Consider the following 18,510-nt stretch of genomic DNA (forward strand, 5'->3'; position numbering starts at 1 on the left):
GGAAATTATCCACAGAAATTTGGATAATTTTATTTCAGCACTTTAAGGGCATCCATTATTTTGGAGAAAAAATAGGTTATTTTACTGCAGTTATTAAGAAGAGAAGAAACAGATACAGCTCAGCAGTAGGGGTAGGAACCTTCATGTGAAAATTGTTTTTTGTTAATTCCAGGATGAATGGGGAGAGGTAGAATAGTTTGCTTTGATAATCACCAAATAAAACCACAACAAAAGTAGGATTTATGAACTGCAATCCATAGTCCAGGATATCACCCGTTCAATGCTCATTAATGTTTTCCTCGCCATTAGTTCTAATTTCTATAATCCTCTATCTTCATTGTTTATGATTACAGAAGTGCTAATTTCACTACATGTGCATTGATTGATACTAGTGCAATTTAAATGAAATGCAAATATTTTAGAGAATGAATAGATAATTGCAGGAGACTGGAAAAGAGTGAGATCATGAAACTGCAAATAAAGAAGCCGTGTGAAGAAAGAAAGTTTTAGGGTTGGCAGTAAGATGAGTAGAAACCAAGAGATTCTAACGGAATGTTCTCTGTAAACTAATTAACTGGCCAAGAGTTCAAAGAATAGTATTTTTGTATGCAAGCTATGCTTTGCAGCAAATAATAGATTGTATGATGCAATTAGGAATATGGATCTGAAAATTATTTATCAAAACCTAAATAGTTATGATAGATGGGCAAAACTAAGTGAATAATTGTAAGTTATCGATAAATGGCAAAAAAAAAACAGAACAAGTAAGATATTTTATTTAATATTTGTTAAAGATGGAGAGATGGAAAAAAATAAGATGTTCAAAATGGGGCAAAAATTATAGTGTGGGATCCGTTGTGAGAAAATAATATTAAGAGAAGCAAAAATGGCTGTAAGACTTACTAAAACAGGGAGTCCCCAATCCATGGCCCACAGCCCACTACCTGGCCATGGCCTGTTCAAAACTGGGACAAATGGGCAAGCACGCATATGTGAAGCTCCACTCGCATGAGCAGTGCACAAGTATGTGCACTCGCGTGAGCGCAAGCATCCTCTGCTCATTTGTGTGCAGACGTGGTATTCAGCAGGTTCTGACCAGTTCTGGAGAACCGCTAATGGAAATTTTGAGTAGTTCGGAGAACCGCCAAATATCACCTCTGACCGGAGATTTTACAGTATCCTTCCCCTTCCATGCCCACCAAGCCACGCCCATAGAACTGGTAGTAAAAAAAAATTGAATCCCACCACTGCTTGAATGGTCCTTCAAGCAAAACACCCAGCACTCAAGTGCCCTCTGCTCATGTGGGTGGAGCTTTTCTCACGCAAATGTTTGCCGCTCACACAAGTGGCGCTTCGCACATGAGCGCAAGCACCCTTCGCTCCTGCATGAAGTTCCATATGCCTGAGTGGAGGGCGCGCTCGCACAAATGGAGCCGTGCACTCACATACCTTGCCCACCCACGCCAGGCCAGAGCCACCAAGCTGGGAAAAGTTGGAGATTGCTGCACTACAAGTAAAACTCAGCTTGAAATTTAACTTTTTAACTAAATAGATCAGCTAATCCAAAATAGAAATCCTAATGGACCTGCTGAATCCCTTTCTCTAAAGCAGTTCCTCAGCCTCATAACTTTAAGATGCGTGGACTTCAATTCCTAGAATTTTCTAGCTAGCATTCTGTTGAAGTCCAGGTGTCTTAAAGTTGCCATGGTGAGAAAGACTGCTCTACAGCTGAGGTCCCCAACCACCAGGCTCAGCCCACTACCAGGCCTTGAGCCTTTCAAAACCAGGCCACGGAAGTGGCGAGCGAACGAGCGCGTGTACATCCCCATCCATGCGAGCACATGTGCTACATTTGCACGAGCAGCGGCTTGTGCAAATGGAGCTGCGTGTGCGATTGCCCACCGCGCACACAGAGCCATCCCCTCCCTTCACCCCACCCCACCCCACCTGCCCCCATCACCACCGGTCTGCAAAGCCGAAAAGGTTGGGGAACTCTTTTCTGCAGTGATTTCTCTTCCGACCCTTTTGGTTAATAGGAATTGCCTCACAGAACTCTAGATGCAGGCAAATGCCTACAGGATATGTTACCCTGAGCTCCTGCTGGAAAAAAAATATGTTTCAATACTCTCCAAATTGCAGAACCACATTCATTCTCTTTTCAGATGAATTTTCCCAAGTAATGTTCGCAAAACTAGGAAACCAAAGGAGATCGCTGGAATTCTGGCTCCAGGATTATCACTGTCGAAAAACAATATAATTTGCGGATAGAATGTTGCTTTGAAAAAAATGACAAATGCCAAAGACTCAAGGGATAAGAATGGGATGAGTTGGCCAAAATGTCATTGTTTCATTGTGTTTCATAAGAATTGAATACATGTTCCCCCAAGAGTCAATGATTCCAATTTCTTTTGTTTCTTCTAAATAGGTGTATGTGTATGTGTGTGTGTATGGCAAATTAGGTGAAAAATATTCCTCATTAATTATTATTTGGAAGTAGCTTTGATGTGTAACGCTGAGACATTTTTTCTTAGAACTGTACATTAAAATATTTACATTCTAAAGCAAATTTATAAAGAACAGATAAACAAATTATTTGGACCATAAGGCAGTATAACTAAATTAAAAGTGGGAAGGAAGTCCCTTACTAGGCATTGAAGTTACTGATTTCACTTACTTGGAATGTAGAATAAGTTTTCAGATGTTGGTTTTTCAAATCTTTCCTGCTCAGTTTCAGAGTGGGTGGTTGTTTCCAAATCCTAATCTGTCAGCATCACTCAATGAATAGGCAAAGGCTCAGAGATATGTTAAAATGTTTATTGATTATACAAATTGGAATAATTCACACATGGAAAAGCTTAGTGTTTATATATCTGAGGAAGTTCCTGCAGTAGCTGGCACATTCTCCTTAAATACAGTAGAAATATTCTGATTCTTAAAGGGGAATTACAATTCTGCATGGGAAGACAGGTGCCTCAACAGAGTAAGGAGCTGTTACAACAGGAATCTTTGGCTGCTTTGCTCAGATTCTTGAGCTTTTGTGCAAGATAGTTTTGGGTGCTATTCGTTAATGTTCTTATCAGATTATAGATTAACAGAGTTGGAAGGGACCTTGTAGGTCATCTAGTCCAACCCCCTGCCCAAGCAGGAGACCCTACACGATTTCTGATTAAATGACAGTCCAATCTCTTCTTGAAAGCTGCCACAACTTCTGAAGTCTATATAAGAATCTTTTAGATAAGTACAAATTTCTCAGCTAATCTACCTCAGCAGTGTTGATGTTATGGCTAAGTAGGCCCTGTTGAATCTGTTGGGATTGTTAAAAAGACCTTAAAGCTGGAGGATAAGTCCAGACAAACACAAGCTGGCAATCAAGATTGCTTAGACAAGTCCCTGCAGTTTTCTTGGCAAGATTTTTTTTTTCAGAAGTAGTTTGCCACTGCCTCTTTGTTTGAGCTGAGAGAAATTGACTGGCCCAAGGCCACCTAGTTGGCTTTGTGGCTAAGGCAGGGCTAGAATTTACAGACTTCTGATTCCTACCCTGATGCCTTAACTAGTACACTAAACTGGCTGTCAGATTATGGAACCCTGTTTAATTCTCCAGATAGCTCCCAAGTAAGCAACTCCTTCATTTAGGCTCCTACATTTCAGACACCAGAAATGGAAGAAAATGTCCATCGTCAATAATTCCTCACCATCACTTTTTCTTCTTCAGCTTTTCTAGCTAGCTCTTTTCCTTGTGTCATTTTTTTTTCTGAAACCATTCCAATTCCATTCAGTGTATTCTCACTTTCTACACTTCTCATCACTTTCCTGTTCATTCCCTTACTAACTTCCCTACCTTTGTTTGCTGCAGCTCTAGGCAAAATGACATGTCCATTCTGGTCAATAACTATGGGATATGTTCCTGCACAGGCCACTGACCATTTGTACTGGGAACAAGTCAGTCAGTCTTGAGTTGCGGTCAAAATATAAATCACTGCCTTTGTTTTTAAGAGGCACCAATTTTCATTAGAAACAATCCTTGTGCTTGCTAGGACAGATCCAAATGTTTTTTTTAGTACAGCCATTGCCCAATGATTCTCCCCACACAATCAAACTATTCTTTCTCTCTCCAATTGGAGATAAAACTCCCATTTACAGAACTTAGTGGCAGTTTCCTTGCAATGTTTTCTTCTTCTTATGCAAGTACAGCTGCTTCTTAAGTCATCTAAAAGGAGATTTTGATAGGGCATTCCAAGAAAATAATCCTTATCTCTGAAACCCCATCCCTATTTACAGGGGAAAAAATATTATCCATTTACAACCCAAAAGACAAACTTAATAAAACAAATTATGAAAAGGGATCAACAATTGCTAAAAACAACCCTATTATGTTCCTACATTTACCCCCAGGATGCTCAAATATCTTCCATGCTGATATGAAAACAGTTTCCCCCGCTCCCCCCCGCCCAAATTGCAATCTGGCATGTCTCAAACATGATTACAGCTCTGAAACATAGGTGCTTGCAAGATGGAATGAGAAATTATCTCTGTAAAGCCAGAGATTTCTGCAAAGTTGTAAGCAAAAGTGAAATGCCAGTTCTAATCCCACCTTAAGCATAAAAGCTGGCTGGGTGTCTTTGAGACAATAGCTAGGAAAAGATAAGTTCTAGTCCCACCTTAGGCATGAAAACTGGCTGGATGACTTTGGGCCAGTCACTCACTCTCTCAGCCCAACTTACCTGACAGGGTTATTGTTGTGGGGGAATAGGATGAGGAAGGAGTATTACGTTAGTTAAGTTTGCCATGTTGAATTAGTTGTACAAATAATAAAGGTGGGATTTATAAAATAATAGAGGGAATCATTTTAAAAAATACAGAAAGTATTAGTATCATCCAACTAGGATGTACAATACGATATGCCTTTGAGTATCTGCAAAGACCAATAGTCAGGAATATCCATTGATGTCTATCAAACAGTTGTACATCTTTAAGCATGGTAACCTTATTTTTAGGAGTTTCCACTATAAGGCATCTGTACATGGATACCTTAGCTTTTTTTCTTAAAGGGAAAACACTTCCTGAGGAAATCTGGATGGGTTTTAACCTCCTAAACATCAAGAGCAGTTTCTGCCACAACTACTACACTTCTTGAATACATACATATTTGAAATTGGATGCTCCCATTCCCCAGCCCAGTGTTTCTTAACTTTAGCAACTTTAAGATACCTTGAAGTCCATATATCTTAAATCTGCCAAGGTTGAGAAACACTGCTATAGACCAAGACCATGGAACTCATCATGATTTATTTCTGGGAGTGTCTAGGACTGCAGCAACAATGAAAACTAAACCAAAAAAATGATTTTTCTAGACTAGATGAATTAGGGAGAAAGTAACTGAGAAAATTTGATTGAGAAATACAGGTATGCTGGAGATGTTCACATGCAGAAGATATGGTGTTTCTGATCTAAAAGGCCAAAGTTTATCTGTTCTTATTTTGAATATTTCTAGGATTTAGAGCAGGCAACCATATCCAGAGACTTGCCCTTATTTTTTTGACAGTTTAGATTTTTTTTCTTCATCCCAGTTCAATTAAAAACTTGATTTTATCAAGGTGACCTTAACAGGCTGTGGCATTTCTCTAAAATATGCTGCCACCTGTTGAGGCTCACCTCTCCAATGGATGCATCTACCATTGTTTAGGTTTGGGTTGGCAACTAGTTCTTGATCAGCTGCCCACATCTCTAAGTCCCATACAGGAGGCAGAACCCAATTGGCTGTTCTGCAAAAACATGCATTCCAATTGGTTGGCTGAGGCAAAGGTTCCTCCCAATGAGCACCACTGAGTAGAAATGGCTCCTCTCTGGCTGGGTCAAACAGGTGGGATGTCGGCTGTGGAGTCTTCAGCTTGGATGGCAACCAACTTTCCTCACAAGGACAAGGCAAGGACCAGTCAGAAGCTTCTGAGGCACTGAATGTTGGTTTGGTTGCTTGAGGTGAAGTTGGCACTTGATTTGCAACTTTAGAGTCAGTGCTACAGCTGGGACTCTGAGTAATTTTTTGATTGTGTCCAGCTGTTGTATTGCTAGAGTCTAGCTTTATGCAGGTGCCATCCCCAGGAAAATAGTGATGGTTCAAGCCATCTTCTGAGGCAAGCAAATCATCTAGGGAGGAGCAAGAACTGGTCCTTCCTGGGGAGAAAAGGACACAAACTAAATTAGGAAATCTTGATCTAAGCACTCCAGCTCTGTGGACAATAGGCATAATAACTTGACATATAAGATGGTCAATAGTTTCAGTAAGAGGGCAACATTATCCAACATTGGCTGATCTGGAAGCTAAGCAGTCAGCTCTGGTTAGCAAGTGAAGGGGGAATGACTAGAGAATTACAGGAAAATTGGCTGTAGTAATGATACTTCATTCACATCTTCTGGGAGGTAGTAGAGCCTTGGCTGCAAGACCCACAAATACCAAAGTCAACTCTGATTGTAAATCTAGAAGACAACTACAAACCATATATTTACATTTCTAAAAAGCTGTACAGAAATTCAGTGGGCACCTGTGAATGAAATTGTAAAGGAGTGTCTCAGAAACAGGAACTTTAGAAGGTCTCAGATATGCTACAATTCATGGTGTTGCCTCTTGTAAAAAAATACAAAAAGAGAAACCCAGGGATAGCCATCTCATTGCTGGCATCACAGAACTGGTGGGAGGCTATTTGTGCCTTTCTTTTTAGAATTTGGAACATAGCTTTAATTTAAAAATGTCCTGAAGGCATATATTAGTTATATTGAGAGACAGCAAAAATAAATGACAAAAAGCAGAAGGGATTAAATTAATCCAGTCTACTGTAAATGTTCCCTGGGGTTCCAGGCACAAGGCTGTGTTTTTAGTATAGTATGTAAGCAGTGATATGTTTTCATCTGGCATCTTGGATGGGCTTTATTTGCAAGTCAGTCTCGGGGTACAACAAACAAGAGGATGGGAGGTCCATGCAATGATAATGGAATAGTGGAACAATGCAGCCTCTGTAGACTTGGCTTGAACATCCAGGTAGTCTTTAACTTACAACCATCCATTCAGTAACCCTTCGAAATTAGAATGGCACTGAAAAAAATGACCTATGACCAGTCCTTGCACTTATGGCTTGTAGCAGCATTCCCAGTCATATGATCAAAATTCAAGTGCTGGGCACCTGGAATGTATCTCCAGTGGTTGTAGCATCCAAGGGTCACATGATTGCCATTTGCCCCTGACAAGTAAAATAAACGGGGGAGGGGGGATTTGCTTAAGATCCACATGAGTCACTGAATAATTGAAGTTATTTACTTTACAAACATATCCAAACAGGTCGCAAAATCAAGCATGACTCATGATTCAGTTAAGATGCTTGGCAACATTTGGAAATGCTAGTCCCAATTGTGGTTATAAGTCTAAGACTACCTATGCAGGGCTCCCTGGATTAAATGGAATTGTATTTGCTCACATGATTCTTGATTCTTAACGAATGTACCTTTTCTTTATGTATACTGAGAGTATTTACACCAAGACAAATTCCTTGTGTGTCCAATCACACTTGGCCAATAAAAGTATTCTATTCTATTCAGTGTTAATTCATCTGCCTTTATTCAACTCTTTATACATATGCATGCTGAAAGAGGGCTACTGGCTTCTGTTTTTAAAGCACCGGGCCCAACCAATTAGAGAAGAACCCAGTAATGAAAACTCCATCTTACATAGTACTTAAGACTATACTGAAAGGGCTACAGGCCAGGCTGAGTAGCTGAAAAACTTTCTCAAGAAGGCAGCGATGAATTACTTCTGTATTGGTGCCAGAAAAACATCACAGATCTGTCCAAGTAATCACCAGAAACTGACTCAAGGGAGACTTTACTTTTTTGGTAAGAACACGCAAGTGAAAACAGTTTTATTATGACCTCTGCAGCTAACAAGGTCTGTATTGCATACAGGATTTTGGATAGGAAAATGGATTGACCATGGAAAAAATCCAGGTAGTCTTTATATACAAGAGTCTTTAGTCTTTATACATAAAGTCTTTAGTCTTTACACATAGAGCTCCTTTATAAGGGAGATGGGTGGTTAAGAAATGTGATGTATAAATAGTCCTCAGTTAACAACCATTCATTCAGCCAGCATGAAGTCCCTTCCAGCTGGTCCTCAAGTTGTGTTGATGCAACATGGGCGTAGTTGTTGTTATGAACATGATCCAAATGCTTTGGAACTGGCTTGCAATTATGACGGTTGCAGTGCCTCGTGTGATGGCCACGTGTGATCTTCACTGCCAGCTTCTGACAAGCAAAGTCAATGAGGGAAGCCAACAGGAGGTTACAAATGGGGATGATGTCACATCACACCTAATGATTACAGGATTCACTTAATGACGGCAATGGGAACTGCTATCGTAAATCACATGATGTCATCCTTTACAACTATATAAATTAGTGATGGAATTCCCAGTCCTAATGACTGTTGTTAACTGAGGACTATCTGTTGGGAAGTGACTGGAAGGAAAATAAAAATTATGACACTATATCCAAATAAAACACAAAGGAAAATCATGAGAAGTTTAAGTCTCTTGGGCTGTATCTAACACAATGATGATGTCCTGGGAATGCCTTGGAAAATGTGTGAATGAAGCATACCAGCGTCCAGAAACTATGAAACAATACTTGTATACAGGTGGTCCTCGACTAATTAATTTAGTGACCGTTAAAGTTACAAGAGCACTGAAAAAATTGACTTATGAGTGTTTTTCACACTTACAACCGTTGCAGCATCCCCATAGTCATGTCATCAAAATTCAGACACTTGGCAATTGATTCATATTTATGACGGCTGCAGTGTCCTGGGGTAATGTGATAACCTTTTGTGACCTTCTTATACATGAAGTCAATGGGGAAACCAGATTCACTTAACAACTATGTTATTAACAGCTGCAGTGATTCACTTCACTTTAGCAAGAAAGATCGTAAAATGGGGCAAATTCATTTTGCAAATGTTTTGCTTAGCAACGGAAATGTAGAGCTCCGTTACAGTCGTAAGTCAAGGACTGTATTACTTGACTAATGCAGGTCAGAACGAAGCACTTACTTTCAGGCAAATAAAAGGCAGAACGGGAGAACTAGAGAGGCAGTTAAAGAGGCTGTGCGTTGTACATTTTAGATCAGCTTTTGCAAAAACAAAAAACAAAACCCAAAATGTAGTCTCCAGGGAAGATACCCTTGCCCAGAGGTCTCCAAACGTGGCAACTTTAAAGACTTGTGGACTTAGCTGGCTGGAGAATTCTAGGAGTTGAAGTCCACAAGTCTTAAAGTTCCCAAGTTGGGGACCCCTGCTCTTGCCTAGTCAGGGATCCGAGTCAGGATTTTATTTACTTAGGTGCATCATCCCCCTACCATGGATCTATTTTGGGAGGGAAAAACCCAGGGGACCAAAGGCAGGACACACATGCTTTGGACAAATAAACAAACACAGTGGCCTATCCTAGTACCTGTGAGGAGTTTTCCCCGCTGCGAAGCCTCTGTCGCCAGCGCATAGGAGAGCTGGATTACTCGCTGTCGCTCCCACTCAGGGGTTGGGGGGCACCGAGGAGGCTTGACTTCCCCAAATTGCATTCCCTCCTTGGGTGATGGCTCAGGGGGGGCATTGGGGAGGGGCTGAAGGAGAGATTAAACGATGGGAGGGGAACTTGGCATGAGCAACAGAGATCTAGCCCCAGCTCTTGACAAAGCACCCCTCGTCTACCATCTAAGCTGAAATTAAAACACACCATCCTTTCCTTCTGGTTTTGATTTACAAAGCCTGGAAGACAATCCTTCAGTGCGCAAAATCACAACACCCCTTAGGTGGAAACCTTTCCTTTCCTCAGCCCCTCCACCCCACCCAAGAATGGGATGTAGCCTAGCCCCCTTCACTCCCGTCTCCAAAGTCCCAGCTTTCTTTATCTAAATCTTCTTCTGATTTCCTCTTAGCAAACTGAAGTGGGTGGTTTCCACCACAGCAAGAGAAACTCTAGAAATCTGTCCTTCTCACACCCAATAGCCTAATGTATTTTGGCTCCTCTCTGGGCCTCCAAACCTCTCTCCCACTTAGTGTCAGGGTGTTTCACTAAAGTGTCCACCCAAGACCTTTGCCGTTCTCCTACGCTCCCCCTCCCCGCAAGGCTTCACACCCACCCGGCTAGACCCATGCTTGAGAGAGTCTCGCCAGTGGCCCAGAGGTGAGGGCTGGGCAGCCTCAGATTTCCGTTTGGCCTCCTGGTTCCGCTGCATCCTGTCCAGCTGTTCCTGGGCGCTCATGCGGGACCGCCGAGGGACCGTCGTTTCAGAAGAGGCCACCTGGACATGAGGGAAGAAGGGAGGGTTGGGAGAAGTCACTGCTCAGGTGCCACACTTTTACCTGTTTTCCTTTTCAGTCCTTTATTACAACTGCAAAAATGAGTAAACTGAACCCCAGGGTAATGGGGGAGCTATCTCGGCACCCTCTGTGTCTCCCCTGGATTGGGCAGGGTGGAATTTTGGACCCCCTTTTTCCACGAAGGGGTGAAATTAATGGCTGTGCAAAAGCTGAAGTCATGTGTGGCATTCCTTTCAAATCCTAAGCCAGCTCCCAAATCAGACCAATTTTCCAGTTCTTAAGGAGCCCTATATTGCATCTCCAAAAAAAACATTGGCCCTGCCCACTCCGGTGATACCATATTATAAAGCGCATCCCTCATGGCTTCCAGGCAGGGCACCAAGAAATGTGTGGCCCATTGTTGAGCTGCTGCTTTGCCATGTTGGCATTCTTTTACCACCATCCATGGCCTTTTGCCATCATTTGTGATGATTGCCATTATGACAGGGGTTGGGGAACCATGGCCCTTTTATGGACTTCATGGACTTCAACTCCCAAAATTCCTGAGTCAGCATGGCTCATGGCCGTCTCAAGAATTGTGGGAGTTGAAGTCCACAAGTCATAAAAGGGCCGTGGTTCCCCACCCCACATTATGACTTCGTCGTTTTCCTCATAAATTCTAGAAACTGTTAAAACAAGTTTTTTTTTAGTTGTAGTTCCAAGAGCCATTGAATGTTCATGAAAAGCTAGAATGAATAAAACGACTATTTAAATCCCTTCAACTGCTATCCCTCATCAACCTTCCCAACCAGATGTCTTAGAACTACAGCTCCCAGAATTCCCCAGCTATGGCCACTAGCTGATTTGCTGAGATTGAAAAACACTCATTTGGCACTACGGAGAGTCAGTTTAACTCCATTCCCATGCTGCCTGAGGGCTATTCACTGTCTTTCAGCCCAACCTACCTCACGGGATTGTTCTTTGGAAAAGGAAATGGGAATGCTATGGACGACACTTTTGAGCTCCTGGAGGAAAGGCAGGGTAGAACCTAACAAATAAATAAACAGGCAAATGAGAAAGGCAGCAATAATTTTGCCATCCCATCATACCTGGACAACGCTGTGTTCAGGACCTTCACTTCTATGGATGCAGCCTTCATGGTCTATGGAAGGGAAGGGAAGCAAAGAAAAAGAAAAAAAACAACTTTCAAGATTAAATTTCCTGTCTCTCCTAGTTTCTGCTTTCACACCAGAAGAAACCATTTTGGTAAGGAATCCAAGATCAGATCTTATAAACGCCACCCTGTTAGTTGAAGGGCACATTTCCTGATCCTTTGGAAGGGAAAGCAGAATTGTGGGTAATTTAAGGAATGAAGCAGGAAGAGCTAAAAGAGTTAAAGAGAAGAAGGAGATGACCTGGCCATCTTCTCAAGCCTTAATTACATTAAGATTATAATATTTCAATGCACTGTTTAGGGAGATGCCTTTATTCTAGACTAAAGTGATGTACAGGTAATCCTTGACAGGATGCAAAAAGATCTTGACAGACTAGAACGATGGGCCAAATACAACATCATAAAATTGAATGTGGAGAAAAGCAAGGTTTTAGGCAGGAAAAAACCAAAGGTACAAGTATAGATTAGGCGAAACCTGGCTCACACAATAACTGTGAGAAGGACCTAAGAGTCCTAGCGGACGATCATTTAAATATGAACCACCAATGTACAGCCGCCGCCAAAAATGCTAATACAATCCTTGGTTGTATGAACAGAGACATAAGAGTCAAAATCATATGAAGTATTGGTACCATTTTATAAAGCTTTAGAAAGGCCACACCTGGAATATTGCACCCAGCTTTGATCACCACATTATAAAAAAGACGTTGAGACTTTGTAAAAAGCGCAAAGAAGAAAGAGAAACTAAGATGATTAAAGGCCTGAAGACAAAAACATACGGAGAACAGTTGCAGGATTTGGGTTTGGCTAGTCTAGAGAAAAGAAGAACTAGATGTAACATGATAACAGTATTCCAGTATTTGAAAAGTCGCCAGAAAGAGGAAGGGGTCAACTTATTTTCCAAAGCACCAGAGGGCAGGACAAGAAAAAAAAATGGATGGAAACTAATCAAATGGAGAATCAGCCAGGAACTCAGGAGAAACTTCCTAACAGTGAGGCCAATTAACCAGTGGAACAGCTTGCTGTAAGTAGTTGTAGGTGCTTTATCACTGGAGGTTTTTGAGAAGAGACCTGACAGCTACTTGTCTGGAATGGTAGAGGGTCCCCTGCTTGAGCAGGGGGTTGACTAGAAGACCCCCAAGGTCCCCTTCCAGCATTATTCTGAATTAACTTATGACCACAATTGGGACCAGAATTTCTGTCGTTAAGTCATTGCAGTTACAACATAAGTCAAGTTAGACCTGAATTCGTGATAATTCAAGGTCATAAGTAACTTTTTCTGAGCCATCTTAACTTCGAACCATTGTTAAATGAAATGGCCACAAGTCAAAGGCCACCCGGAGTCCAGAACTTTACCAGTTCATTCCATTGCAGGCTGCTTGGAACCCAGTCGTTTGTTATTTCCAATGGAAATTTCCATTCCATTCTGTTAAAAAAACTGCATTCTCACCTTCATTATTGATAATAATAATAAATACAGGTAGTCCTCGACTTACAGCAGTTCATTTAGCAACCGTTGAAAGTTACGATGACATTGAAAAAAGCAACTTATGACTGTTTTTCACACTTATGGCTTTTGCAGGATCCCTGCAAGTCACGTGATTGACATTCAGATGCTTGGCAACTGGTTCATATTTACGACGGCTGCAGCGACCTCAGGTCATGTGATCTCCTTTTGCGAACCTTCCGACAAGCAAAGTCAATGGGGAAGCCAGATTCACTTAACAACCATGTTATTAGCTTAACAACTACAGTGATTCACTTAACAAATGTGGCAAAACACACTTAAACTAATGTTTCACTTAGCAACATAAATTCTGGGCTCCGTTGTGGTTGTTAAGTTGAGGGCGACTTGTATTGTTAGTTCTACTACTACTGCAGCTGCTGTTACTTTTACTGGCGAGTGCAGGCGGGTGGGCGGGCTCCATTTGCATGAGCAGCAGGCGCACATACAGGCCACCTATGCGAATCATCCCCTCGCCTCCCACCTCATGCTGGTCCGCAAAGCTGGAAACATTGGAGGACTCTGTCTTAGAGAGAAAAGTAGAAAACGTATTTGGGGTTGGGAATGTGGTGCAGAAAACCTTACGATAAAACATATTGCTGTTCATGGCAAATAAACTAAGGTTTAAACTCCTGTGATGTTAGAGATGCATTGAGAGATGTGGTGGTGCAGTGGTCAGAATGCAGTATCGCAGGCTAATTCTGCTCATACTGCCAGGAGTTCGATTCCTTTGATTTATTTTATTTATTTATTTGATTTGCCAATTGTTTACAAGATAATAAGTATAAGTGTATACATAGTTGTGAATACATGAAATGGGTACATATAAGAAAAATAAAAGAATAAGAGAAACAATAGGACAGGGACGGTAGGCACGATGGTGCGCTTATGCACGCCCCTAGGCTGATCCTGACCAGCTCAGCCGTCCATCCTTCCGAGGTGGGTAAAGTGAAGACCTAGATTATTGGGGGCAACAGAGTGACTCTGTAAACTGCTTAGAGAGGGCTATAAAGCACCATGACTTGGTATATAACTCTTAAGTGCTGTTTTCATGCTCACCTTCATGTCCTGCCATTCTGTTGGAAATGGGGAGAAGAGGCTTTTTCTGTAACTGCTGGGGAATGAGGGACGGGGATCGCCTTCAAGACAGAGCGGACTCCTTCTCAGCGGGTTCCAGCCTGATTTCAAGGCTGTCATGCCCTGAGGATGAACTGTTATCTGCGTAGCCTCTCAGCATTCTCAGAATAACTTTACAGCACCACATTGGCTGCCGGTGTACTGCTCAGGGAAGTTGGGCTTGGGAAAGCAAAATAATTGCTTTGTGCTTTGCGCGGAACTTTTCAGATTCCGCCTTGTTTCCCTGCAATCACTTTCTTAGTAAAAGTTCTTTTGATTCAACTTAATAGACTCGAGTCTTACTTTCCTGAGGGACTGGCCGGGGCAGGTCCTTACAGCTATTGCTATTATCACAATCAAGCAAGAATGTGCAAAGTCAAAAGTTCCAAGGATGAAACCTAATCCAATATCATGTGCATAAATATAAAACTGTCCCAGCTATATCTCATGATGTTGCCTTTAACTCATAATACATACCAGAGGCAACCTGTAATGATGTTGGAATGACTTTGGGAGACAAGGAGAAGAGCTATTGTCAGGGGATAAGAGGCAGCTTAGCCCACAGAAGAGATGTGGACATAGCAAATGTCCTAGTTTCATGCACTGTGAAAGGGGGGGGTATGTACTTTCAGATTTGCAAAATTCACAGATACATGAATCTGGGTGGGTTACAAAATTAAAAACACAAAGCGCCACCAAAAATAACCAAAACTATAGCAACAAAAACATTAAAAGCTTTTTAGGAACAAAAATATAATTAGGAGGACAGCACAATGCCATTATCAATACAGCCACTTTGGAGTTCTCACTCTAGGCACAAATGACCTGTCCCAAATTATCCTACTTGGGGCACATATTGCAAGGACCCAGCTCTCTGGAGAAGGCTCTGATGGTGCAGTGGTTAGAATGCAGTATTGCACCCAAACTCTGCCCACTGCCAGGAGTTCGATCCTGACCGGCTCAAGGCTCACTTACCCTTCCATTCTTCTGAGGTCGGTAAAATGAGGACCCAGATTGTCATTATGCTGACTCTATAAACTGTTCAGAGAGTGCTGTATAACACTGTCGAGCGGTATATAACAATAGCAGACTTATATACCACTTCACAGGGCATTACAGCCTTCTGTGAGGGCTTTAGAGAGTCAACATATTGACCCCAACAATCTGGATCCCCGTTTTACCAATCTTGGAAGGATGGAAGGCTGCTTTGACCCGGTGGGAATCAAACTCTGGCAATCAGCAGAATATAAGTCTAAGTGCTAGTCCTAGTGCTGATGCTGGGAAAGAGAAGAATGACCTGCAGCAAGATGGATAAACTCAGTTACAGTAGAATTAAGAGTTACTATAGCTGAAGAGCTGGAAGACCAAGTTAGGGAACTATCGTCGTGGAGAAAATCTATTTGCAGTATGTGAATGCTGAGAGTTGACAATGATTTTATAGGACATAAGCAATCTATAGCCATTTTGCAGGCTCTACACCGTTGCTACCAAATCCCCAGGCTGGGTGGCAAAGCCATGTCTTCAGGTCCTTCCAGAAGGCCAACAAAATCAGGCTAGTTTGACCTCAGGGGAAATGATGCTCCATAGGGCAGATTACAAAGCAGAAAGGGCTCTTCCCCTAGGTCCCAAACAGGTGATATTCCTTCATGAATGGAGCCTGCAACATACCCTTTCTGCTGGACCTGATGGGATGGGTAGGTGTGATTATGCGTTCTCTTGAGTTGTCCCTGGACAACAGAGGAGCTGAGTATCGTGGGAAAAGAGGGAGACACCCAGCGCATCAGGCAACCCCTCCTTCCTGTACAGTCCCCTGTTAATTCAACTCCTCTAAAGTCCAGATCAAAGCACAATTTCAAAAGGATCTTGAACTTGGACTAACGGCTCTTTCCAAAGAATACTTAAACCTGGGTTTAATAAGAAAAATAACTTCTAGGGGTTGGGTGGATCTTCTCCAAGCTGTTTCTCAGGCATTAATAGGTGTCACAGAGCTGCACAATCATAGGCAGGGAGAACAACAAAGTTAAGGGAGCCTGCCATTGCTTCTCTTGCCCTTCCCTGCATGCCATAAAGAAGGACACCACAATTTGATGGCATCCATAATTGGGGACGGCATTGGGGACGGCAGCACAATTAATGCCAGTAAAGCTGTTTGCTGGGTGAAAACTAGGTGGACAGCTTTTCAGCTTCCCACAGGGAAGTGGCTCCATTGCTCAAATTGTGACCTAGATATGTTACTTATTTCTCAATTTCATTCACCTGGTCTAACAGAATCTGCTCCTCTGCCAAGCTTCCCTTTCCCACTCTCTGGGGGCTCAATGTAGGGATGATTTGGGGACCCCTTGAGTCCATCCACATGCTGAGATGCTCCCAACTGCCCTCTGCTGGAGGTAGATGGACTTTGCTGGAAGGGAATAGAAAGGTGGGTCAAGTTGAGGGCACTGCCCAGAATGGGGGAGCAGAGTTGGGGAAGGGGCTGAGCCCACATGCCAGAAACAGCCTTACCTGCCAGTTTGCTGAACCAGGAACATCCTGCTGCTTGCTCCCCATTCTGGCTGGTTTTCCTGTCTCCGGCCCACAGCTGGATGTAGATTCCTGGAACAAATGGTAAACGTTGGATAAGCTGTTTCGGATTCCATCGAGCGACTTCCACGGCAAGAAAATGTTTAATTAATGCCATATTCTCAGGTTAACAATGCACAGCACACATTTTCCAATGGATAAAATCAGGATTATATCATCATGTTACAGATAAGGTGACAGGTTAGAGAGGGAAGTCTTTTTGGGAAGCAAAAATGTACAGAGAAAAACGCTGAATCGGATGAAATATTCACTGAATCCCATACAGACAGTCCTCAACTTACAACAGTTCATTTAATTTGACTGTTCAAAGTTACAACAGCACTGAAAAAAGTGACTTTCTGTTTTTCAGTTATGGCTGTTGCAGCATTCCCTTGATCACATGATCAAAATTCAGATGCCTGGCGACTGATTCATATTTATGACGGTGGCAGTGTCCCCCAGGAGGTCATGTTATTACCTTTTGCAACCTTCTGACGAGCAGTCAATGGGGGAGCCAGATTCACTTAACAACCATGTTACTAATTGAACAGCTACAGCGACTCACTTGCCGTGGCAGGAAAGGTCATAAAATGGGGCAAAATTCACTTAACTTTCTTGCTTCGCAACAGAAATTTTAGGCTCAATTGTGGTTGTAGGTTGTATAGGTAGGCCTCAGTTACAACCATTTGTTTAGCAATGATTTGAAGTTACAACAGGACTGAAAAGAGTGATAACCAGTCCTCACACTTATGACCACTGCAACATCCCCATTGTCGTCATGGGTCCTTGGTAATCAGCATAGTATATCTACAATGGTTGCAGCATCCCAGGTTATATGATCGCCATTTACAACCTTCACAGCCGGCTTCCAACAACAAAGTCAGTGGGGGAAGCCAGGTTTGCTCAACAATTGTGATTTAAACTACAGTGATTTGCTTAATAAATCTGGCCAAAAAAAGGGTCATAAAACTGGATGCGACTCACTTGAAAAACATCTTGCTTGGCAACAAAAAATTCTGGTCTGAACTGTAGTCATAAGTTGAGGACTAGCTAGAACTGTTTTACAGGATGGCCAGGCAGTTGATTCAAGGTAGCTCAGACTCATGTCACAAAAGAGGAAGCTGGAACTTTTGTGAAAAACCTTCAGATTTTTTTCAGTGAAAGTGTAGTTTGTTGTTAAATTGATATCCAGCACCATCTGCTGGAGTACTAGAGAAATTTACAGTATACTCTTCTTGCTTTGATCAGATTGTTGGATTGGTGATAAAAAAATTTCAGGCTTTGCCACTTTTAAAGAAGACATTATGACACAAAAATCAGAGGAAGAATAAAGTAACCAAGCAAAATCCAAGTACTTCTTTCCCTTTAATGGAGCTTCCATTTACTCCAACACCAATACTTTTTTTGCAAAATTATTTGCTTTTCTGAAACAAAACTAAAGATTGCATGCATGTCATCTGTGTAAAATCCTTTTGTAACAAATCGTTTTTACAAAGTAAAAGCCATAGGAAAGTTACCACAAAACCCAATGAAGCTTATTACCAGGTAACATGGTTTTGTTAACTGCCTTGATGGTTATATGATGGTTAACTGGAATGCACTGGAATTCCCCCCCACACACACACCATTTTGCTTTCTTATCTTTATTTTAGTTGTATTTTAAATCCTGTTTTTATCTATTTGGGTTGCTTTATTCTGTAAGCTGTCCACAGGCACTACATGAGATGGATGGCTATATAAATGTGATTAATAAAACTGTAGAAAGACTCATTCTAATAAATCAGGTGTTATGTTTTAAGGAAACCTATACAGGTAATCCTA

General features: G+C 41.9%; 1 protein-coding gene across 8 annotated transcripts in view; it reads right to left on the reverse strand.

Annotated features, from left to right (window-relative positions):
- Window positions 1–2,800: 2,800 nt before the first annotated feature.
- The window catches only part of PLEKHA4 (pleckstrin homology domain containing A4), a 72,947-nt gene continuing 57,237 nt past the window's right edge, over window positions 2,801–18,510 (reverse strand). For 6 of the 8 annotated variants that reach the window (XM_087946788.1, XM_087946786.1, XM_087946787.1 and 3 more), the window contains 6 exons: window positions 16,633–16,722; window positions 16,387–16,531; window positions 11,302–11,384; window positions 10,177–10,338; window positions 9,492–9,657; window positions 2,801–6,171 (listed from right to left, as the gene is read on the reverse strand). In XM_087946788.1, the coding sequence (XP_087802914.1) occupies window positions 5,573–6,171; window positions 9,492–9,657; window positions 10,177–10,338; window positions 11,302–11,384; window positions 16,387–16,531; window positions 16,633–16,722 (1,245 nt within the window). In that variant the 3' untranslated portion in view covers window positions 2,801–5,572. Of the gene's footprint in view, window positions 6,172–9,491; window positions 9,658–10,176; window positions 10,339–11,301; window positions 11,385–11,445; window positions 11,499–16,386; window positions 16,532–16,632; window positions 16,723–18,510 lie in introns of all 8 variants that reach the window. The other 2 variants (XM_026677455.2, XM_087946792.1) reach the window with 2 other exon arrangements.

Source organism: Notechis scutatus, chromosome Z, assembly GCF_049901735.1.
Source record: "Notechis scutatus isolate UNSWTSFEM ecotype Mainland chromosome Z, rNotScu1.2, whole genome shotgun sequence".
Classification (NCBI taxonomy): domain Eukaryota; kingdom Metazoa; phylum Chordata; class Lepidosauria; order Squamata; family Elapidae; genus Notechis; species Notechis scutatus.